The sequence below is a fragment of the Mustela putorius genome, unplaced genomic scaffold, assembly GCF_011764305.1.
Source record: "Mustela putorius furo isolate JIRA1106 unplaced genomic scaffold, ASM1176430v1.1 tig00003850_pilon_pilon_pilon, whole genome shotgun sequence".
NCBI lineage: Eukaryota > Metazoa > Chordata > Mammalia > Carnivora > Mustelidae > Mustela > Mustela putorius.
Window position 1 is genome coordinate 9,626,711 of NW_025422002.1, and position 24,466 is coordinate 9,651,176.

At 46.5% G+C, this 24,466-nt stretch overlaps 1 protein-coding gene across 6 annotated transcripts in view; it reads right to left on the minus strand.

Annotated features, from left to right (window-relative positions):
- Positions 1 to 24,466, minus strand: part of SRGAP3 (SLIT-ROBO Rho GTPase activating protein 3) — a 252,499-nt gene that overhangs the window by 84,616 nt on the left and 143,417 nt on the right. For all 6 annotated transcript variants that reach the window (XR_006601547.1, XM_004738436.3, XM_004738434.3 and 3 more), the window contains exon 4: positions 4,168 to 4,230. Coding sequence is in view for 5 of the 6 variants with exons in the window: in XM_004738436.3 (XP_004738493.1) it covers positions 4,168 to 4,230 (63 nt within the window). In the remaining variant the exon portion in view is untranslated. The remainder of the gene's footprint in view (positions 1 to 4,167; positions 4,231 to 24,466) is intronic.

Genomic DNA, 24,466 nt, shown 5'->3' on the forward strand with positions numbered 1-24,466 from the left:
GCCTTTTCCCTAAAGTGGGTGACAGATGGCGCTTAGCATGTATCTGTATCATGCTACCCCCCCATCATCAGTGGTACCCCCTGACCACATCCCCTCCTCTAGAAAACATCACCAGAACAAAACTGAGACTTACTGGATAATCTTTTCTCAACATCATTTGTCCTCAGTCACCAGTGATCATGACTCCAGGGCCGGGAGAGGAGGGGAAGTTGTATAACCAGGCCTCATAACTAGAAAGTGCTCAAAGAAATCCCTAATAACGAAGCATGGGATTTGGGCCCCACGGTGCCCTCAGCGGCTGGGTGGCTGCTCCCCCCACTGCAAGCACGCCCCTCTGCTTTGTGACTTGGCACGGAACTCCCATCAAGAGGTGGTGTTTATTCTCCGCGCCTTCAACATGGACTTGGCCGTGTGACTTGCTTTGGCCAATAGCCCATGTGCAAGTAGGACACAAGCAGAGGCTTGCAAGGTGCCGGCACACTGGGCATGTCCCACTTGGGGCTCTTTTTCTAATTGGCCAGAAAACCACAGTCACGTCAGTGGCCCTACCTGAACTCAGCCCGAACTGCCGACCTACAAAGTCATGAGCCAATGGAATGGTGCTTGTTTTAAGTCACTGAGTTGTGACACAGTTGGTGGTGCAGCTGCTGAAAATGGCTACAAAAGCCTTCAAGCAAGGTACTTCTTTGGGCCTCAGTATCTTTATCAGTAAAAGATGCCAATTAAATAATACATATGAAGTACCCACCACACACACTGTGTGAGTACTCATGAAATGGCCATAGTTGTTGCTACCCTTGTTTCGGCAATAAAGGAAATGAGGCCCAAAGATGTTCACTGGCTTGGCCAAGCCGGGAGGTGAGGCAGCGAGACTTCAACCCCAGATCGGTCTGTAATGGGGTTGTTCTGTGGGCATCCTGCCCTGCCATCCCTGCTGAGAGAATTCCCTTCCTCCACCTCTCTTCCCCTCTGCTTCTTTCATTTCTACCCCTCCGAGGGGACCGAGTTCAAAACTCACCCTTAATCCCAGCATCCCACCCGGAGCTAGCATTTTCTGGAAGCCTCGATCTCTCCTGCATGCACTCGCTCTCCCTCTGGTTTCGTCACTCAGTAAAAAGGTGTGGGCCACCTACTGTGTTCCAGCACAGCAGAGAACACAGGGCAGCCCTCACAGGGTTCACGGGCTTGGTGCCCACCTCGGAATCCATGCACCCAGCACACTCTCCACTCCCTCCTGGACTGCTCGATCACCAGGCCACATACTTTACTCTTGTCTCCCTACCCAGACTCGAAACTCGTGAGCAAAACCATTTTCTTTCATTTGTTCATACATCCTCCCCTCCTCTGCTTCAGCAACTGCCTTGGCAACACTGGGGATGTACAAGGGACTTCAAAGATGAACTCTCGAAAGGTTCACAGCTCAGTCACTGTGCCTCCTGCGGCGGTGGGTCCGCAGCAGGCAGCCCCAAATGCCCGAATGTAAATGATTCCTGGGCAATCACTGAAGACTCTGTGTGCAGTCAATACGTGACTTGGGGATGGGGGTGTGCAGTGGGCCCTCTGAGGCTCCAGTCCTCCACAAGTGGCTGCAGGAGAGAGCTAGGGAGGTGCTAGGTGCTGGCCCTTCCTCTAGCACCAGCTCTGAGGCCATCCCCAGGCTGCCATGAACACAGGCAGTCTGCCTGGTCTAAGCCTCTGACACCAGCAACATTTCTGTCCAGCTGCCCTGCCCCGTGGCCAGCAGAGCCCAGTGTGCATGGAACACCTGCTGGGCTCAGGGTACCGCACTGGGCACCAACACCAGCTTCCCAATCCCCACCTGCTTCACCCAGTTTACACCCGCCCGATCTGTGGATCACAGGTGAGACTGAGAGGTGAAGTGACCTGCCAGAGGTCGCACACCAGGTTCGAACTAAGTCTCTAGGTGTTAAGCACGGTGTTACTGACCAAGATCTGGCTCTCGGGAGATTACACACCAACTGGGTACATGAGGATAACATGATAGATTTTTTTTTTAACTGCCGTAGAATTCAAAGCCCAGAGGTAATAGCTTTCCAAAGGTGGACTTTGGTCTGGGCTTGAAAAATGAGTATGACACATAGAAGCAGAGAAGGAAAGGGCGATTGTAAGCAGGGGGAGCTGCTCGGATAAAGGAGTAGACCAGGTGGTATTTGGGGTGTGCAGAGGATGTGGGGGAGAGGAGCCCAGCTGGAGCCCCAAAGTAAGGTTAAAGACCTGGGTGGGAGTGGCTTGGGGGGGGTCCCTGGCACCAGCACCCAGGTGTTGAAATGCCACAGAGGAAAGTGATCCATTCAAAGCAGTGCCTGAGGAACATAAAAAGGACCTAGACTAGGAAACACTGGTCTAGCCAAGTCCTCTGCAGAATTCTGAGTAAGGAAGGCGCATCTGGTGACCAGCTTTGCACATTGATCACCACCCTGCCTTGTGGGAAGGCACAACAGCTGGTTTCACACTCGCCGAGGAGGTAGAACTCAAGATGATGGTAGTACAAGAACTTCTATCCACCGTGCCTTTTGTTCTTTGTTCCATGCATGCTGTACATATCTAGTCTCCTTCAACTCCCACGGGGTCTGCAAGAAACAGCTGTTATGATTTCTGTTTAACAACTGAATTTGAACCCAGGTCTCTGGCTTTAAGGTCTGCTTTAAACTGCTAGGCGACTATTCCCCACAATGCCCAGCTGACTCAGTCGCTTGAGAAGCAGCAGTTCTTCCTTTCCCCTAAGCAATCACGCAGCTAAAAACTGTCCAGGGCACAGGTTGCACTTCTCAACTTGAAATAATTGAAACATGAGTCTCAACTCTCATAGGTTAACCTCCAGGAGCTCGCATCTCTATTTTACTGAGTAGAAGACTGAGGCCCAGAGAAGTCCCCATCACTGGTTAGAATCTGAGATAGGAATTCCAACCTGAGATCCAGGCTCTTAGGCAAAAGCTCTCGGGCCCTGAGAAGACCACCACTTGCTGGCCACACAGAACATGACTACAGAAAGATCCTAACACCAGAGAGAGGGGTCTTCTTGCAGCCTGCTATTCTTTCCCTTTCTCAAATATAATTTTAGCAGCAGAATCTCCACTTGTTCTTTAATTTCATTTTTTAAAGATTTTTATTTATGTATTTGGCAGACAGAGATCACAAGTAGGCAGAGAGGCAAGCAGAGGAGGGGATGGGAAGGAGGCTCCCCGCTGAGCAGGGAGCCTGATGCAGGGCTCGATCCCAGAACCCTGGGATCATGACCTGAGCTGAAGGCAGAGGTTTTAACCACTGAGCCACCCAGGTGCCCCAGAATCCCCACTTTTAATAGGAAACTTTATAAGGAACCCTGACGTATTTAAAATACAATAGCTTTATTCTACTCTGTTTTGGGGGATGAAGGGTCTCGAGCTCTCCCTGCGGGGCAACCTCATCCCATCCCCTAGGCTGTTGCTGAGGCTCATCACATTCCTCCATAAAGAAGCCCAAGAGCCCTCAGGGCACAACCAGTAAACTCCTGCATCATAACTTGGTGAGCCTGCATTCCCCATTCCGTGACCCTCTTGAATTCTAATAGTCATCTCTAGTCCAGTTAGATCTTGCCTCCGTATAGGCAGCAAGGTCAATTCTGCACGGTGTTGTAATGTTCTGAAATCATTCCTTGGAGATAACGAGGTACGCTCACCCCTTTCACCTCACATGTTTCCTCAGAACAGTGCTCCATTTTGCAAATGAGAATGATGAAACCCAGATGAGCTACATATCTGCCTAAGTTTCCATCATCAGGAAGGAGCAGACCTCAGCCTCAGCCCATTGCATTTGACTCCAGACCCACATTGCTGCCTCGGGAGGTTTTATCCATGCTGTCCCCTCCCTGACCTTGTGTCTTCTGCTTTGGAAGGAAACACATTCCCACACCTGGCAGGTCATGCAGGTCTCTTGTGAACGTATACAAACTAAACATGCTCAGGGCCCCACAGAATCTATACAGAATCAGAAGCCAGAATTGTAAACCATTACATCCCACCAGGACGAGCCCCTGCCACTCAGCCCAAGACACAGCAAAAATGCCCAGGTTCATCCCATGACTCTGGTTAGACTCCCTTTAGCTCCTGGTGCTGAAGAAAGGGGACCAGATCCCAAGCCCAGCAGCAGAGCCTGAATAGGACTTACTGTGTAGAGCTCATTGGTGACCTTCAGGAGCTCCTCGTGCATCTGCAGGCCAATCTCCTTGCTCTGGAATATGGAAGAACAAATGTCAGAGGGGAAGAAGGTCACTGGTTGCATTGACCAATTTCCTTTTCAACACAGAAAGGTCAGGAATACTTGGGATGGGTGGGGATAGGCACATAAACCAGTATAGACCTTATTGATGGAGACTTGAATTACTCAATTTGTATCCATGAAACAAATCCATGGGGAGAGGTCCCTTGCAAAAGGAATTCCCTGACCAAATAAGTTGGGGAACCTTATATCTCCCTGCCTTGATGATTTGCAGATATGTCACCATGTTAAAGATTCTGAGAAATCCACAGCCAATCTGTTCATCTTTAATTCTATGGGTGGGTCTTTTTTTTTTTTAATAGAATTTTATTTTATTTTAGCGATTTTTAAAAATTAATTATTTTTATTAACATGTAATGTATTATTTGCCCCAGGGGTACAGGTCTGTGAATCATCAGGCTTACACACTTCATAGTACTCACCATAGCACATACGCTCCCCAATGCCCATAACCCAACCACCCTCTCCATACTCCCCCTCCCCCCAGCAACCCTCAGTTTGTTTTGTGAGATTAAGAGTCTTATGGTTTGTCTCCCTCCTGATCCCATCTTGTTTTACTTTGTTCTTCCCTACCCCTCAAACCCCCAACTCTGCCTCTCAAATTCTTCATATCAGGGAGATCATATGATAATTGTCTTTCTCTGATTGATTTTGCTCAACAGAATACCCTCTAGTTCCATCCACATCATTGCAAATGGCAAGATTTCATTTCTTTTGATGGCTACATAGTATTCCACTGTGTGTGTGTGTGTGTGTGTGTGTGTGTGTGTGTGTGTGTATACCACTTCTTTATCCATTCATCTGCTGATGAACATCTAGGTTCTTTCCATAGTTTGGCTATTATGGACATTGCTGTTATAAACATTTGGGTGCATGTGCCTCTTCAGATCACTACATTTGTACCTTTAGGGTAAATATCCAGTAGTGCGATTGCTGGGTCATCTATTTTCAACTTTTTGAGGAACCTCCATGCTGTTTTCCAGAGTGGCTGCACCAGCTTGCATTCCCACTATGGGTTGGTCTTAAGTTGATGTGACCAGAGTTATGTGTCCCTCGCTCAATACTCATTAGCACCTCATAAGAGTGGGGTTCCATATAACACAGTTTGGGAAATAATAATCTAACATCTCAATTCATCATGAACAATAGAGGTTAACAGACAGGCTATGGAGCACAAGGCAGGATCAGGGTTGTTGCCTCCACTGTATCACTGACTGGCCATGTGGGCTTGGAGCCTTCCTTACCATCTGCAAAATAAGAAGCTTAAACTAAAGCATCACCTCCCAAAACTTGGTCTGGGAGTCACTATTGAGTGTTACACTAAAAAAAGGGAGGGGGGCAGAGGCTTCTGTAAGCAAATGCACTTGGGAAAAGCTAGTTGAACCAGAGGAGACAGGTTTTCTTACAAAAGGACTTTTCAGAGGCTTTCCTACCCTCGTGTATGTGGGCTTTCTAAGGAGTGCTGTGGTATGTGGTTTAGATGATCTTGATTCTTGTTCTTACACATTTGGTATATTGAGAGAAGCAATTCAGAAAACAATGAACAAATTATCTCCAGGTCCCACCCAGCCTGAAGAGTCTAGGATTCTCTATTACTTAAGGTTTATTGTTATTATTACTATTATTATTGTTTTGGTTAATACTCTCCCTCTTTGCCTGGCGTATCATGTGAAGTTTCCATGTTGAAAGTGGGAGTCCTGAAAATAATGTGTCTTGGCAAGGATGTGAAGAAATAGAACCCTTTTTGCACTGTTAGTGGGAATGCAAACTGGTGCAGTCACTGTGGAAAGCAGTATGGAAGTTCCTTTAAAAATTAAAAATAGAATTACCACATGATTCATTAACTCCACTAGTGGGTATTTATCCAAAGAAAAACCACTAATTCTAAAGGCTATATACACCCCTGTGTTTATTGCAGCATTATTTACAATAGCCAAGATATGGAAGTAGTCCAAGTGCCCACTCATGAATGGATAAAGATGTGGTATATATGTACAATGGAATATTATTCAGCCATCAAAAAGAATGAAATCTTACCCTTTGCAACAGTATGGATGGGCCTAGAGGGTATAATGCTAAATGAAATAAGTCAGTCAGAGAAAGAAAAATACCATATGATTTCACTCATATGTGAAATTTAAGAAACAAAACAAACAAAAGAAGAAATAACCCCCCTAAAACAGACTTTTAAATACAGAGAACAAGCTGGTGGCTGCCAGAGGGGAGAGGGGTGGGGAAATGACTGGGTGAAATAGGTGAAGGGACTAAGAGCACCTTATCGTGATGAACACTAGTGTATAGAATTGTGGAATCATTAGTCTGTACACCTGAAACCACCACAACACTGTTCATTAATTATACTTAAATTTAAATTTAAAAGAAAGAAAGAGAGAGAAGAATGAAGAAAGGAAGGAAGTGGGGGAGTGAGGGAGGAAGAAAACGGGAGCCCTGACCACTGCTCCCCGAGAGCCGAGTCATCGTGTTCCCCTTTCAGCTCCCTCAGCTCAAGTATGACCAGCGAATGATGGGCAGAGATCAGCCTTCCTCCCTCCCCCACAGAGGTCAGGAGCCCCCAGACAGTAGGAGCAGAGGAAGGCTCAAGACCAGATATGATGCCTTCCTAGGTTCCTTTTCCTACCTCCCAGCCTTTCTCTCAGCTTCTGGTACTGCAGTAGCCAGAAATCACCCATCTGAAGGTCTCTTAAAAGACTGACAAAGCAGGGCGCCTGGATGGCTCAGTGGGTTATGACTCATCTGGTATATGATCCCAGGCTCCTGGGGTCCAGCCCCATATCAGGCTCTCTGCTCCGCGGAGAGCTTGCTTCCTCCTCTCTCTCTCTCTGCCTGCCTCTCTGCTTACTTGTGATCTCTTTCTGTCAAATAAATAAATAAATAAATAAAATCTTTATTAAAAAAAAAAAAAAAAAAGACTGACAAAGCTCTGGGCAGTCCAAAGATGTGCTTAGATCTCCCTGCAGCTCTAGTGGCTAATGATAGGGGACTAAACCCCAAACCACGGCACAGCCCGAGCAGAACCTCCTGTGCAAAGCTCCTGGGGGAACCTTTGGATCCCCCAGATGCATCCCGTGCATCTGCAGTGGTGGCCAATGAACCCAACCAGCTATGCCCACTTCCTTCTATTCCTGATTCTCACAAGGAAGTTGACAGCCTGTGCCTCGGTTTCCCCTGTGGCCCCTCTCCCTGACTTTTGCCTCTCTACTGGACTCCGGACTCTCTGACACCCTCCAGTAGCCTCCTCTCAGTCCTCAGTCTCACTAACCTCTCTGACACCCAAGACCCAGGTTCTTATGTATTTATTTTTATGATCTAACTTTTTCGATATGTAATAAATGCACAAAGTTAAAGAAACACTAATAGCCAGCAAGGCAAAAAGGAAAAAGTCAGTCCCCCAAGCTCTCACAACCTCACCCAGATGCAAGGGCTATTAGAAGTTTCTTTTGATACCTTCCAGAAATAGTCTATGAATATACAGACACACGTGTGGATAGTGTATAATTTTTTTTCACACAAATGGAAGTATTCTATACCCATCTTTTCATCTTGCTTTTTTCCACCTAACCATATGTTTGAGATTTTTCCTCTGCAGTCACAGAGGTCCTGCATCCGCCTTTTTTATTTTTATTTTTTTATTTATTTTTTTTCATCCGCCTTTTTTAAACAGCTGCTTGAGGTTCCATATACCAGATGAGTCATAATTAATTAAACAGCTTCATAACAATGGGTATTTAGATTGTCTCCAGTCTCTTAACATTTCAGGCAATGATGGGGTGAACATCCTTGTACCTTGTCACTGTGCACATGAGCAAAGACCCTTGTCAGAAGGATTCCTAGAAGCAGCGTGGCCAGGAGAGCCCTGCTTCTCAAACTCCCACCAGTCTTGCCTTCCCAGGCCCTGCCCCAGCCAACTCCCCACACAGTCCTGATTCCAGTTTCCACTTCACAGGAGCCTGCAGCCGTGTCACCATTTTGGTAGTCCTCTCCCCGGCTCTGTCCTGCAATACTTGGAGCCCCAGCTCCAAGACTTAGAACTTTGTTGCAAAACCATACATTTCGAATGTTTCCTTGTCACATCAAACTCAGATTATCCAAAATCAAACCTGAAATTCCCCCATCGCCTTGAGTTTGGTCAACAAGATAATACCATCCCAAGCATGGCAACGGGAAACCTTGGAGTTATTTCTGAAAAAAAATTTTTGGTCCTTCCCCTTCAATCCGGTCTGTCACTGTGCCCTGCCCTCAAACTGCTCAATCTTGCTCTCCGTAGTAGGTAAGGCTGACTCCCTCCCCAACATCCAGCCCCAGCACCCTTTCTGCTTCCTAAAACGGCCATGGATTTGGCTCTGTATTGATTCCTCCAGCTGAGCTCTGGGAGGAGCTGTAATGCTCTGGTCTATTAGTCCAGGGCTGAGCATGTGACTTAACTGGATGGAAGAGAAGGACTTAGACGGTTGAGAGAAGGTTTTAGCTTTTCTACTGAGGGCCCCAGTTGCTACCAGCAGGCACCTTAGGACCAGAACAGGAAGTAACCTTGGGTAGCAGAGCAAAAGAAATCTGGCTTCTTCCTGAGCTGCTGAGAAACTGCTTTGAGTGAACCCAGAGCCTTCCTTTCAGCCAACTTCCATTTCTGTGGTTTTGCTGGTTAAGTCACTTGAAGCTACAGTTTTCTTTTACCTGCAGCCAAAAGCATCCTAAGCATCCGGGACCACCAGTCCCAGAACAAGCACATCATCACTGCAGGACCCAGACTTCCAAAGATGTGCCTTAACGAAGTCCCTAACTCTGGTCCCCAGTTTTGCATGCCTGTGCCAGTATTTTCTCCAGAGCCTCCTTAGTTCCTACAAGATCAAGACCAATCTTTAGCTTGACTTTTCAGGCTCTAGGTGATTAGCACAGGCCTGGTTATACAGAGATTTTTCTCTCTGAGGGCAGGTGCTCAGGTATCTCAGCTGCTGGGAGGGCTACCAGCAGACTGCCCCCAGCCGAGAGCACCCTTCAGGGATGGCCTCAGTACACAAGGTAACGTCCCTTCCAAGCACTAACAGGTTCTGTCTGATGACAAATGGGTGGGGGCATAAAAGTCTGCCTCTCCCCTCTCAACTGGGACAGCTCTAAAGGGCTTCTCCATCTTTAGAACTACTCACAGAGCTGTCTAAGATTTCTAGCAAGGCTGCCTGCAGCATGGCTTGACTTCGCCTGCTCTCTCCTCTGCCCTCCCAAAGTGCGGACTCCAAGAATGTTCCCTCGCCATTCTGCTAGATGCCAACTTCAGCTGTCTCAGATCTGCTTCCTGGGTTTCCCACTCCCATGTCCCTGCAACACCACAGAGCCTGTGGCACGGTGGGTGCTCATTAACTATACTGAATGAGTCTGTGAATGAATGAAGTGAAAGCTCCTCTAGCCTTAGTTTTTTTATCTGTAAAAGTAGGATGCTGTGCCCAGTGTCACAGAGTCCTTGTGAGGACACAGAGAGATGACATTTATGGGAGCACCCGGCACTGGGCCAGGCACAGATGAAGAGCTAGCAGCACAGGCTGAGTGGACCCACCAGATGCCAGATAAAAGGCTAGCAGGTTGCCCAGAAAAGGAACATATAGTTGAATTTTTAATTAGCTTTTCCTTTGAGCATCTCCCAGTTGGTAGGTCAAGGGTCAAGAACATAAATAAGGCAGGAGGCAGACGGAGCTATAGAGGATGGAAGATAAAGAGGATAAAGCGGGTGGCCGGGGAGTACGACCAGAGCCATCTCACTGTGCATGAATGGCCAGAGATGGCATTCCAGGTGGGGGGCACAGCCTGAGCAAGGGCAGGGCAGGAGAGTGGGTGTAGGGCAACGTTTGGTTTGCAAAGAGAGGCGCACACCAACAGAACAGCAGAAAGTAAGCTTGAAATGGAGGCTGGGTCAGATCACCAAGGTTAACGGAGGGCAGGCTTCATTCAGAGTGGAACTGGAGCCACAGAATGTTTCTAAGTGGGAGAGACTGGTGCCCAGAGCAATGCTTCAACCAGTGTGTGGAGGGTGGACTGCAGGGGGAGGGCTCACGGTCTGGTTCTTGGGTTTTCTCCACAGCACAGTAAGCCTCCACATGGAACCCCCCCCACCCCGAGTCTCTGTTCATCTGCCCCATAGCACCCAGCACCGGGCGGACCACAGAGCAGGCCCTCAGCAAATCGTTACTGAACTGCACAGTTATTTTGTTATGGTTGGGAAGGGAAATATTCTCAACTATACTTCCAGAAACTACTGAATGAGGAGCCCAAACTAAACATTCCACCAGGAACAGGAGGCCAAAACCCTGATAACGTTGAGCAGACCATCACACCCAGCCCTTGGGGACCCAAGTGGCAATGTATTAGCACTCATTGTTCGAATTTTTAGCATGATTTTCATGCCTGTAGAGGTTGGGGGTGGCAGGCTGCTTTTCTACCAGAAGTGTGCACACTGGAAAAAACAATTCTACCTGACTAACAAGGGCCCAGCCATGGCAGCCGGGGCTCCTCAGGGTTGAAGGGCAGAGTCCTGTCTCTGTAAAAATCAGGTGGCAGATGTCTCTGGCCCTGCCTCTTTCTTCTGCCCACAACTCATGCCAGTTCAACATCATTTCTGGCCACCTAACTCTCTGAGGTGGAAGCAATGGCGTGTGTATTGAAGGGGGGATTAGCAACATCCTGGGCCTCTAACCACTAGATGCCAGTAGCATTCCCTACCCCCACCCAAGCTGGGACAAGATGCAGCCAAATGTTCCCTGGGGTGCAAAACTGCCCTGGGTGAGAACCACGGCCCTAGACCAAGGAGTACAAGTGGCAGCTCTTCTCTGGCCAACAGACATGTTTTATTTGGCCTTTTGGTGTTTTCAAAAATTTAACTTGTTTCTCAGCATCTAAAAAAGTCAGGAAATTCCATTTACAAGTCTTGATTTTCAGACTCTCTTGAAAAAACAAGGAGACCTGGCAATACTGAGTCCCCACTTGGAGGATGGCTCCCTCTAGATGAGGCTTGTGCTCTCTGGTTGGCCACAGTGCCCAGCATCTCCTTTCACCCATCCACGTCACCCATCTGGCCCAGGGAGGCATCTGAGTTTGTGACCCAGAAACCAGTGGGGTCTTTAGGGGGCAGCCCTCCGAATCCCTTGGTGCTCGTCAAAGACAGTGATCCCAGACCTGCTAAGATGGACCCTGGGACAGTGACTTTTTAACAAGTGCCCTGCTCCTACCCTGACAGTTGAGAGCCACTGAAGAGTCTGGCTTCCGAGACCCAAACCCCTGCCTCCCCCCCACGGACCCCGACACCATTGCCTGCTGTAAATTCTCAGAGCCCCCTCCCCGTTCCCATTCTCCTGCCTGTACTACCACCTCTTGTAACTCTGTGGCCAGTTCCTCACCTGGCTTCAATTCCATCTACGCAAGCACTTATTGAATACTTACTGGATACCAGCCCCAACTAGGTACGAAAGACCCAAAGGTGAATGAGACACCATCTGTGCTTTATCCACTACAGCTAGCACTTGTGATGTACTTTCCATCTGCCGAATACTGTCCAAAGTCACTTCCATACATTCCCTAATGAAACCTTAAATAGGTACTATTACTTAAGAGACAAGGGCTGGAGAATCAGAAGGGGGTTGCTGCCTTTGGCTCAGGTCATGATCCCAGGGTCCTAGGATGGAGTCCCATGTCAGGGTCCCTGCTCCGTGGGGAGCCTGCTTCTCTCTCTGCCTGCCACTTTCCCTGCTTGTGCTGTCTCTCTCTCCCCGTCACTCTCTTTCTGACAAATAAAATAAATAAAATGTTAAAAAAATAAAAATAGAACTTCTCAAATACAGCTCAGGAAGTCCCAGGACCTATAGTAACAGTTTTTGAGGGTTTCCTTTGTGTCCCGGGTTGCACAGCTAGGGAGTGGCAGAGCCGGGATTCAGCTTTTGACTGGTCTGACTCCAAAGATGGCATTTGTCATGTCGTCTTTGGTCTGCTTCTGTAGGGCTTGGCATGAGACGTAGGCACACAGATGAAAGAAGCCATGGCAAGGCTGTAAGGGCAATGAGTCCTGGCCATAAAGAAGGTACGAAGGAGGGTGTGGCTTCTGCCAGGATACCACCGGCCCGGCCCGCCTACTTTCCCACCACCGGTGCAGGAATCTACATCATGGCCCTCGTTCCCACTTGCGGGCAGACCTGGTTCTCCTCAGCCTGGTCCTTCTTGGCTCACCTGCCCTGTTAGAAAGACATCAGCCATGATGACCACCTCTCATTTTTCCCTTTCTCCTTCTCCTGATAACAGCTGATGAGATATGGCGAGATGGACCCCTCCTTGCATCACCATACAGGATGGTCCACCAGTCACGGGACCCAGCCTGACCAGAGTACCCCCAGCACCTTGTGTCTAGTGACTGGCCCAGGCACAGAAATGTACTCCAGGCTGAGCCAGTGAGACTCCTCCCCAGGAGCTTTCTAACAGCCACACTCTCAGATCCTCCCTCCTCTGGGGTTGCTAAGCTAGGATGTCAGGAGTCTCAGGCTACCTGCAGCCCTCTTGCCCACCAGAAGGTGAGTCGAGGCCCTGACAACAGGATGAGTGTCCTAGATCTCATGAAGTCCAAACAAGACTTCGCCTCTGGCCTTTCAGTTTAGAGGGTCCAATAGGTGGTCAATTCTGCTGAAGTGAAAGAATACTGATATAATCTGAGCTTGTGTCAGTCTGAATATACCGAAAGGTCCACAGAGCTAGAGAGCCTCCTGAAAAAACCCTCCAAGTACAAGCTTTCCTGCAAAAGGACCAATTCCAACCAACTAGAGCATAAGCTTATTAAAGGCTGGGACTGCGGCTTCCTGTAGTTCTGATCACTAAGACTTGCATATAGAGGAGCTCTATAAATGCTTGCTTATAAGCTACTAATATGTAGAAGCAATTGGAAACCAGAAAAGAGCAAAAGGAGCTTTTTAAAATCTCTCATTTTTCCCCCCAAAAAACCCCACACATTCATGTCAATGTGGGATTGACTCTCAAAAAATTTTTTGACACAACAGTTCCTGAGCGAAATCAATTTATTTGCCCTGTAAAAACCTTGCCATGGGTGTTTGATTTATTTTTTCAATGCAGGGCTAATCATACTTTTGGGGGAAACCCTCAAAAACTGTTACTATAGGTCCTGGGACTTTCTGAGCTGTATTTGAGAAGTTCTATTTTTATTTATTTTTTTAACATTTTATTTATTTTATTTGTCAGAAAGAGAGTGAGGGGGACAGAGAGCACAAGCAGGGGAAGTGGCAGGCAGAGAGAGAAGCAGGCTCCCCACGGAGCAGGGAGCCTGACATGGGACTCCATCCTAGAACCCTGGGATCATGACCTGAGCCAAAGGCAGCTGCTTACCTGAGGAAGCCACTCGGGCACCCCAAGTTCTATTTTAAAAAGCAAACTAACAGGTGGGTCATTTCCAGTGCTAAAGTCTAGAAAAATAATACCATCCAAAAAAGTTGAGTTTTAATGACAAGACTCTCTCCACTTCTCTAAAGGAAACCATTCTAAACAATACTCAAGAAAATGTTAAAGCCGGGAGTGAGATGGAGGCTTCCTCAACTCTCAGTTATCCATGGGGCCTCTCTTCCACCTGAGCAGGGTTGCTCCAGCAAGGTTTATCTCTCTTTGCTCAACTAGATGTGCTCATGTTGGGGGACTTTGAGACAGTTCGTGGCTTTCCTAGTTCTGGGGCTCCAAGCAAACAAAAGGAAACAAATAAACAAAACTACATTAAAAATTTCTTTTCTCTCCTTTAGTTCTAAATTCCACTGTGTTTCCACCCTCCTGCTTGTTTTCTACACAAATAACAAAACTTGAGACCCACAGATGTTCTCTATTTAAATATATGATATATGTACCACTGGCCATCTCCCAGAGCAATTGTGATCTTATTTCCCAAGCAAAGGCTAAAAGGCGTGTCTCAGAGGGATGGGGCTTCTCTAGTTTGTCCCGTAAGGTCAGCCTATCCCTGGAAACAGCAGTTTTGGACAGCTAGCTGGCTGTTTCTCCCAGCTGTGTCCTAGCTTGCCAGTAACTGGGCTGCGGGCATTCTGCCACGTCCTGGCCCCTCGTCCCCAAGCATCACCCGTAGCCTAGTCTCTGCTCCACCTTCCATCTGAACCCTTGTTACTCTTCCCCTCTCCTCCATTGTCCTCCCTTCCCTGGCCCTGGACACCTCCTGCTTTTCCTCCCTTTCCCACACTAGTCTATGTCTCCGAGTGCTGCAGCTCCAAATGCTGTCATCTGCACAAGAGTCTGGAATGCACACTGGAGCCCTGAACTCTTCCCCCTGTTGTCGGGGCTGGGATGAGACTGCAGGAAGCAGGAAGGCCCAGGGACCACTCATCAGAGGTGCTGGGCAGTGGTAAGTGCCCCCCCCCACAACGATGCATACACAGGAGCCCGGCAGTATCACCGTCCTCCCCCTATAATCACTGCCAGCATCTCTCTGGGACGCTGTTTGCAGAGGGCTTCCACTTTTAGAAATGCTTACAATAACCAGTCTGAGGAAGTCCAAGCATACCTTGGAATGATTATGAACAAGTGACCTCACAGGCTAGGAGTTTCTGGATCTCTCCTGGTAATACTAAGTATTATGACCAATGATACTTATTATTATTGATAATAATACTGCTTCGGACTATAATTACTACTAATACTTGTCAGTATAGATAATGACAATAATAATAGCTATTGTTCATTGATCTCGCAGGATGTGCCAGGCCCAGTGACACCTGCTTTACAGACAACACCTCACTTAAGCCTAATATCAGCCCTCTATGGGAGGCACACCATCATTAAATCACTCACCACCCCCCTTTAAAGATGAGGACACAGGAGCTCAGGGAAGGTAGAGTCATTTGCCCAAGACCATAGAGCTGGTAGATGTGATTCCCTCAACCACTCCACGCTGCTGCCTCCACTGGAAAGATTAGCGCACTCTGCGTCTTTAGAATTCTTTTCCCCAAACATTCCAAAATAATTATAAAACGTGGATACTCCTCTGCCTTTAGTATAAAGAGCATGCTGACATTTACAGGGCTCTGCTTTGGATCATCGTAAATATCAGATAACACACAGTGCCAAGTGCCATTTTACAGAATCTTCTGTTATCTGTGACCACGTCCCTGCCCTTCCCCTGGCCTCCAGGTCAAAGCAAAAGGAGATGGGTTGAATGGCTGGCTTGAGTCTCTGTGGAAGCAGAACATATTCAGGAGTAATCTTTCTGGACTATGTCCCTGATGTAAGTCTGTCTTCTTTCTTTTCCTTCCTTCCTTCCTTCTTTCCTTCCTTCCTCCCTTCCTTTATTGCCACGAATGTCCTACAGATAAGGAGAGAAAAATTGAGAGAGAGAGAAGGGGAGTCTGTGTCCTGGGGAGCATGACAACGCTATCTTCCTGAAAAACCAATACCTATGAAAACCCCAAAGCACTGAGTTTTGAGCTGTACCCCCCCCCACACACACACAATCTCCCAGGTGAATACAAATGTGGTCAGGCTTATTTGTTGGATTCAAAACACGATTAATTGCTTATTACTGCTGCATCACTGACCCAAGACATGACTTTCACCTCCTTGTCATTTCATCATCTGATCTATTCCACTGGCACTGTCTGTGAACAAGATGTCATGAAAATTGCATCGGCACTTCAAAAAGGAATGCACCCGGGGCGCCTGGGTGGTTTGGTCAGTTAAGTGTCCGACTCTTGATTACGGCTCAGATCGTTATCTCGGGGTCATGGGATCAAGCCCCGCGCCAGGCTCGGTACTCAAGGAGTCTGCTTGTCCCTCTCCCTCTGCTCCCGCCCCCACTTGCAACTCTCTCTCTCAAATAAAGAAATAAAATCTTTGAAAAAGAAGTATCTGTATCCATCTATCCAACAGCTTTGTACCCATTCACCCATCCACCAGTCTACTCACCCACCCAGTGCCGCCTCTATCCATCCTCCTGTCTACCCAAGAGCTTCCCCATCCACCTCCCTACCTGCCCATCCATCCCTTCCTTCGTTTCTATTCTCGGATCGCCCTCCCTGATCCAGGTTCCTCCTACCCTTCACCACCAATCTGCATTGTAAGTGTGTATGTGTAATAGCATGTAGCTGCTCTCCCTGAGCCCAGCATCTCTCTTTCAAAGCCATCAGATATACCAAATTAATCATTCTTAAACTTGGCTCTGATTATGTCATCCCATATGCAAGAGCCTTTAGTGGTTCTCCAATGTCTAGAAAATAAAGCCCCACTTCTCATTCTAAGATCCAAGGGCTTCCTTTATCTGTCTCCAACTGCTCTTGCTTTTTGCCCCCCTTAATCGCAGTTCTCCAATATTTCAAACATACAGAAGAGTAGAGAGAACAATAACAAATGGTCATGAACTTGCCATCCAAATTGGATTTTTCCATTTTGGCTTCAAATGCTCTTAGAAAGCAAAACGTTACAATATTCAGATACAACCGGAGTGGTCTTTGTTCCCTCTCTTCCCCCCTTATTCCTCAACCGCTCCTCTTCAGCTAGTGTGTCTTCTTACACAGCCCACCTTTGCATAGCCTTATGTCCCACCATCTCGCAATATAAACGATACGAACTATTACTTTCCATTTTAACTTGTTTAAAAACATCATCGCTCGAGACACCTGGGTGACTCAATCAGTTAAGTGGCTGCCTTCGGCTCAGGTCATGACCCCAGGATCCTGGGATCGAGTCCCACATTGGGCTCCTGGCTCAGCAGGGAGCCTGCTTCTCTCTTCCCCTCTGCCTGCCACTCTGCCTACTTGTGCTCTCTCTCTGTCAAATAAATAAATAAAATCTTTAAAAAAAGAAAGAAAGAAAGAAAGAAAGAAAGAAAGAAAACATTTAAAAAAAAAATCATAGCTCATCTTGCTTTTTTCACCCAACATTTCATTTTCCAGTTTTGTCCACCCTGATACATACAAATCTTATTCCTTTATCTTCTGGATTGTATGTTAGCCCACTGCAGGACTAACTATAGCTTATTTAGCCATCCCCTTCGTGATGGACATTTAGGTGATTTTTCTTTTTCTTTACTATAAACACTATTGTAGCAAACACCCTCATACAAAGGGTGTGTGTGTGTGTGTGTCTGTGTGATATGCTAGAATATTTTTATAGATCTTAAAAATGGAATTGCTGGGTCATAGGGGGTACACCTCTTCACTCACTGTTGCTAGATGCTGCCCAGTTGTTTTCCAAAGGGACTGGACCGATTTGCATGTTTATTAGGAGGTTATGAGAGCCCCTCTTACGCCCCTCTTGTGGGCACTTAGGACTATCCAACCAATCCGAGTCAAACTGTGTTTCTTTTTGTTTTGTCTTTACTTATTTATTGTTGTAGGAAGATTTTTTTTTTGTTTTTTCTATAACAGCATTTATCAGTATTTTTCTTTACAGTTTGTGCTTTTTTATGTTTCCTTTAGGCAGAAGAAACATTGCTTTTTATGTTTCTTTTCCTACCACCAAGGTTTTAAATATAACCTCCTATATTTTCTTCTATAGTTTCAAAGTTCTGCTTTTCACCTCTAGTGCTTTAATCTATCTAGAATATATTTTTGTGAACTAAGGTAGAGGTTTTATTTTTCTATACAAAAAAATATATATGTGTGTGTCTGTGTAAAATCATTTCCTAAACATAACCCCCAAAATGACAATCAATGGAGTCCACCCTATTTCCAAAGAGTCTACACTCCCCCATGACCAATCCATAATGCACCACTGTCACTTACTGTGCTCCCCTTTGCAAAAGATTCTGTTCTTCCATTAGTCAGCGGACCTAGTGCTCCTCTAGTACCTGCTATTTTCCTGACTATCACTGTAGAGGAAGTCTTGATATCTGATAAGGCAAATGCTTCAACAAAAATAAAAAATACAAAAATATAACCTACAGATCTTATTTTCTTAGCACATGGAGATAAAGTTAGAAAGTAAAAGTAAGTGCAAAGCTTTAAAAAAAAAAACAACCTTTGAAACTAAAATAAACATAGTTCTGAATAATGCATGGGTCAAAGAAGAAGTTGCCATGGAAATTATGAAATATTTATATCCACATGACAATGAAAGCATCACTCATCAAAACTTCCAGGATGTAGCTAATTTGTAGCAGTAATGGCATTAATTTTCAATCATTCTTGTTTTCTGATGTATGCACTTTTTAAATTACATTTTCTAATTGGACATAGCTGACATACAGGAACATTATTAATTTCTGTAGCAAACCATTTTACTGAATTCTCTTCAGTGGGAAGTATGATATTTGCTGTAGGCTTTTGATAAATATCCTAACAGGCTACGGATGTTCCTATTTATTTCTATTTGCTAAGAGTTTTTGTCCTAAATGATGAAGATATAGAAGCATGACTTTTCAAAGTCAAAATACCAGGACACCCAGGTGGCTCAGTTGGTTAAGTGGTCCACTCTTGATCTAGGCCCGGGTCATGATCTCAGGGTCCTGGGATTGAGCCCCACATCAGGCTCAGCACTCACTGGGGAGTCTGCTTCAGGATTCTCTCTCTCCTTTTGCCCCTCCCTGCACTTGCTCATGGGCTTGTTCTCTTTCTCTCTCTCTGTCTCTCTTTCTCAAATAAATAAATCTTTTAAAAAAATTAAAAAGTAAAAATTAAAAATACCATTTCTCTCCCATTCCTAGATGGAGGTCCTAGTCAATATAAGGCAAAAAAAAATAAAAAAAGAAATGAGGTTATAAAAGAGACAAGGCCACCATCATTTAAAACTAATCAGTGAGTGGCTTCCCGAGCATATTTTCTTATTTCTTACCCTTTGTTTAACCTGTGTGCCTTGAATAAAATACTTCTTCACTCCATCTCCAAACTTAAGTCTCCCTATGTTCTCTCTCAAAATCCCAAGAACCTTCCTAATAATAGCTAATATTTACTGATTGCTTACCGTGTACCAGCTAGTGGTTTTAGATGATCTTTTCTCAATCCTTACAACAACCCCATAAAGGAAGCTATTATTAGCTTCATCTTGAAAATGACAAAACTGGGGTGCCTGGGTGGCTCAGTGGGTTGAGCCTCTGCCTTTGGCTCAGGTCATGGTCTCAGAGTCCTGGGATCGAGCCCCGCATTGGGCTCTCTGCTCGGCAGGGAGCCTGCTTCCCTTCCTCTCTCTCCCTGCCTGCCTCTCTACTTGTGATCTCTGTCTGTCAAATAAATAAATAAAATCTTTAAAAAAAAAAAAAAAAAAAGAAAAAGAAAAAATAAAGAAAATGACAAAATTTAGGGACTCCTGGGTGGCTCAGTTGGTTGGACGACTGCCTTCGGCTCAGGTCATGATCCTGGAGTCCCGGGATCGAGTCCCACATTGGGCTCCCAGCTCCATGGGGAATCTGCTTCTCTCTCTGAACTTCTCCTCGCTCATGCTCTCTCTCACTATCTCTCTCTCAAATAAATAAATAAAAATCTTTTAAAAAAAAAAGAAAATGACAAAATTTAGAAGATTGAGAGTTTAGGCTGAGCTCACAAGGCCAGAAAGTGGCAGAACCAGGACTGAGCTAGAGAATCTGTCTACAGCCCTAAGCACTGCACCAAACAGCAACACCAACCTACCTGTCCATGCTGCAGCACCCAGAAACTTCTGTCCACTAGCCTTTGCTGTGGTCTGGATTCCTGTGTCTGACTTTTCTCAAATCCCCGCGTATCTGTGTGGACATAGTGACATGCCACCCAGGTCCCTTTCAGGTGTACAGTATTTAGCTCCCTAGCTGTGAGGAGCACTACTGGCAGACACCCCAGCTGTTGGCCCTCTTTGGAACTGCCTTAACTAAAGAGGTATCCGCTCAAGACCATGCCCGCTTCTGGGAGCAATAAGAAGGGATAAAGGCCCAGTCTCCTCGCCCCTACTCAGAAGGGCCACCCAACTTTGGAGCTCCCCCACAGGAGTCAACTGAGGCTTTTTTTTTTTTTTTAAGATTTTATTTATTTATTTGACAGACACAAATCACAAGTAGGCAGAGAGGCAGGCAGAGAGAGGGAAAAGCAGGCTCGCTGCTGAGCAGAGAGCCCGATGCGGGGCTCAATCCCAGGACCCTGGGATCATGACCTGAGCCGAAGGCAGAGGCTTTAACCCACTGAGCCACCCAGGCGCCCCCAACTGCAGCTTTAGTTGAGACTGCACCAAAGCACAACTTCTCCATTCACTGCCTCCTGCTTTCCTTCTTTCCTTCTGCAGGTGGGGACCCCCAAGAGTACTCACTAATATACTTCTGCATTATAATCCTGGCTTCCTGGGGGAACCTGCACTGGAACAAATCCTAATCCTTCAAGACTCACTTCAAATTCTGCATCCCCAACATTCAACCTTCTCTGAGCCCCAACCCCCAGCCCAGATTAGAAGTTCTCCCTCTGTACCCATGTCCTTCTCTGCTGTATTCGAATCACAGTTACACACCTGTGTTTTTGCTTCTGTTCTACAGTGTTCTACAGTGATCTCCCCAAGAGGGCAATGTGTCTGACTCATCTCTGTCTTCTTTAGCAACTAGCTACCACCAAGCATGGGCTCTAGTCAACCACATCTGAACTCAAATCCCAGCTCACCTTTATGAGTATCAGTTCCCTCATCTGTAAAATGGGATGGTGATGGCATCTTGCACTTAGGCCTTCAGAATTGAATATCTATGGAGTGCTTAGTCCAGAGCCCAGCACACAGTAAGCACTCACTGTTTGCTTTCTATAATTATTGTTTACCTACCATCATGATAGCACCGATATATGTTTACCGAATGAGTTGAGAATGCCTGATGGGGACCAGCTCAGCAGGCTCTACTAGCAGAGTGAGTGTTCATGACTTTGTCTCCCTGGTAGCCAGGGGGATTGGCTGAAGGTTTCTCATTCCCTTGGCAGTTTGCCCACTTTGCGCTCTCTCTCTCTCTCTCTCTCTCTATTCAGGCCTCCTAGCTGGACCCGCCAGCATGCAAACCCTCACTCTCTCCTGCAACCAAGAAATAAAAAATAAACTTGGCTTTGAATCCAAGGCCATGGGTGCTTTTGATCTTGGTTACAAAGCAAGGCAATTATTGGGCACAAAAGCCCTGATTTATTTATGAAATGCGATGGACATCTTCGAGGCGGGAACGAAAACCTCACTGAAGACCAAGACCTACTGCCACACAGTGAATGGCTGCTTTCAAACACCAGCCCCCCAGATGCCTTGTCGTCTCTGCTAAGAGTCTTTCCTCATTAGTGCTGCCTCCAGAACGCCACAGTTCCCAACAATCAAATTCACTTCACGGCCAGGCAAGTAATTAAATTCTGCAGGCATCAGAGCATAGAATAATGGATGGCTATTGTTAAGGAGGCTGAGACTGAAAATGGAATGAATGGGCTTCCATGCCCCATCTCAGACACCGTAGGGGCAGGAAGGGAAAGCAGGCAGGATGCAGATGGACCCTCCCCACCGGGGCTCTGCAGGGGTTAGCGGATTCAGTACAGGAGCTGGCGTGGAAAACCTGTGTTCAGGGCCAGACTCTGTGCTTACCAGAGGTAGGCCTCAGTTTCCTCACCTGTAAAACAAGGTAAGTCATTCTCCATATGCGGTCCCCAGACTGCAGCAGCAACAGCAGCAGCAGCAGCAGCAGTACTGGGGAGCTTCTGAGAAAGGCAGATTCTGGGGCCATTCTCCACTCTCCCAAATCAGACCCTGTGGCAATGGGGCTGAGCAACCTATTTAACAAGACCACCAGGTGGTGTTTCTGATGCTCAAATTTGTGGATCGTGCTTAAAAATGAGGCCACAAATTCAAATGCCGAAAGGGCCAGGGAGGCAAAATAAAGGAGCCAAGCAGGTGTGCTACACCAGACAACAGCAGGGACCCTGGGATGGTGGGGACAGTGTGCCCTGCCTAAAGGGGCTACCAGCTACTCAGTTCCAGCCAACTACTACCAAATATGGACAACCCATGTGGATCTGATAGTGGCAAAGTTTCTTTTTTATTTTTATTCCTTTAATTTATTTGTTATTTTAGAGAGAGTGTGCACAACGGGCAAAGTGCAGAGGAAGAATGAGAAAGAGAGAGAGAATCTTCAACAGACTCCCCGCTGAGCACAGAGTCCAACGTGGGCCTCAATCTCATGATCCTGAGATCATGACCTGAGTCAAAATCAAGAGTCAAATGTTTAACCAGCTTCGCCACCCAGATGCGCCTCAGAACTTCTAATTTTTGAAGAGAAACACAAAGTGCTAATTTTTATGTGAAATATCCCAGTTTTTAAATATTGGTTTAATTTTTCTTAACATAGTGAGGGCCATGCAGATTGTCCTTAAGAACCAAAATCAGTGGACGCCTGACATTTTGCGGCCCCCCTTCTGAGTTGCCTTGGACCTCCATCATGATATACTCTACCCCTTTGCCCTTGACTTTCTCTGAACACTGAACGTTGAACCTCCTTTCCCCACTTGGCAGACTCCTATTCATCCTTCAAAGCCCAACTCAAAGGTCATCCCCACTATGAACTCACCCTCAACCCTCTGACCCACTTTCCACCTCTCCACTAAGAAGGTTAAGAAGACTCAAACATGGGGTTAAAGAATTGACACACAGCAGAAGGTATCACAGAGGAAAACATGGAGAAGCTATAAAACAGGCTTTCCCCATAGAGGAGGAATTAGGACCTCTTAGAAGAGTTACCCTATTGCTGCTTGAAAAATCACTTAAATAAAAACACTGATCCCATTTGACCAGAATCAAATAAAATGAAGTTTTAAAAGACCAAATATAAAGAAACACAAGTACAGAATTTGTAAGACAGATTAAAAAAACAGTTGGCATGAAAATACCTGGGGATTCACGCAGGTAGCTCAGAGGGAGCCAACCATGTGACGAGACTAAGGTCAAAAAAGTGAATGCCTGCATCGATTTCATTATTAGAAATAATGGGTCTAGAGAGCCCTGCTCTACTCTTAGCTGGTCAAACCTTCCTTGAGTATTCTGAATGGTTCTGAATGTTAACTTGTGCAGGCTAGGAAAGCCTAGGGTATGACCTAGGTTGAGGGGAAAACACAAAGCCAAATCACAGGGGAAAACTGAAGGGACCTGGAATATCTAACCAGAGGTGGGGAAGACCTGGCTGAGGGGCGGTCATGATTTCTGTCCTCAAGCAATAGACAAGTTTCCATGTGGACTGATCTGTGTGGCCCTCAGGATGTAACCAGGACCATGAGTGCCAACACTGAGAATTCCCTTTTCTATTAATCATGATTGATCCCAAATAGAACGAGCCATCGTGAGAGATAATGAAGGTCCTTTATGAGGGACATCTAGCAGAGGGAAAACTTCAGAGGATGATAAAGGGACTGGAACAGAGACCTAGTGGACATCTATTGCTTTATTTCTACCTTCTTTTATTTTTTTTTAAGAGAGAGAGTCGGAGTGAAAGCAAAAGCAAGCAGAGGTGGGGTGGATGGGGCAGAGAAGAGAGAATCTTAAGCAGAACCCAATGCAGGGCTCAAGCTCATGACCCTGAGATCGCGACCCGAGCCAAAATCAAGAATCAGATGCTTAATTGAGCCACCCAGGCACCTCTCTCCCTTCTTGTAAGAAGACTCCATGGGTTGGGTGGAGTTGAATGCACACCCAGCTTCAGGGTGGGGATGTTTCCAGGCCCCATCAGTTAGAGCACAGCATCTTGCTGGCCACCGGAGCAGCTCCAGGAGAGCAAGCATGACCCATGCTGGGCAGTCAGAGCCCAGAAGGCTCCATTCTGGGAGACAAGCTCTCTCAATTTCTATAAGACTTGAAGCAGGTGGGAATGTGAGCCCAGAGCTGCAGAGGCCATGCGGTTGTCTCTCACCACATGGAGAAAGGACACGGTTGTCTCCATGACCACATGGAGAGAGACTACAAGAGAGCCCTTCACCCCATGCCAAAAAAATATTAGAAAACAGAGAAAATCGGAGCAGAGTTGCAGAGAAATGAAGTTCCTTTGTGCCCTGAAGCCCCAACACCTTGGCTCTGGAGGTTAAGTGCCTTTCTTCCTTCAAGCCAGCTGAGTCAGGTTTCACCATAAGAGCCCTGACCACTAGGATGGTGTCTAAGGTTTCAGCCAGTTCCTTTTGCTATGACAGATCTTTATCTGACACTTAAAGCAAGGGCCACCTGCAAGCATTTGTCCACCCACCCACAGGAATGCTGG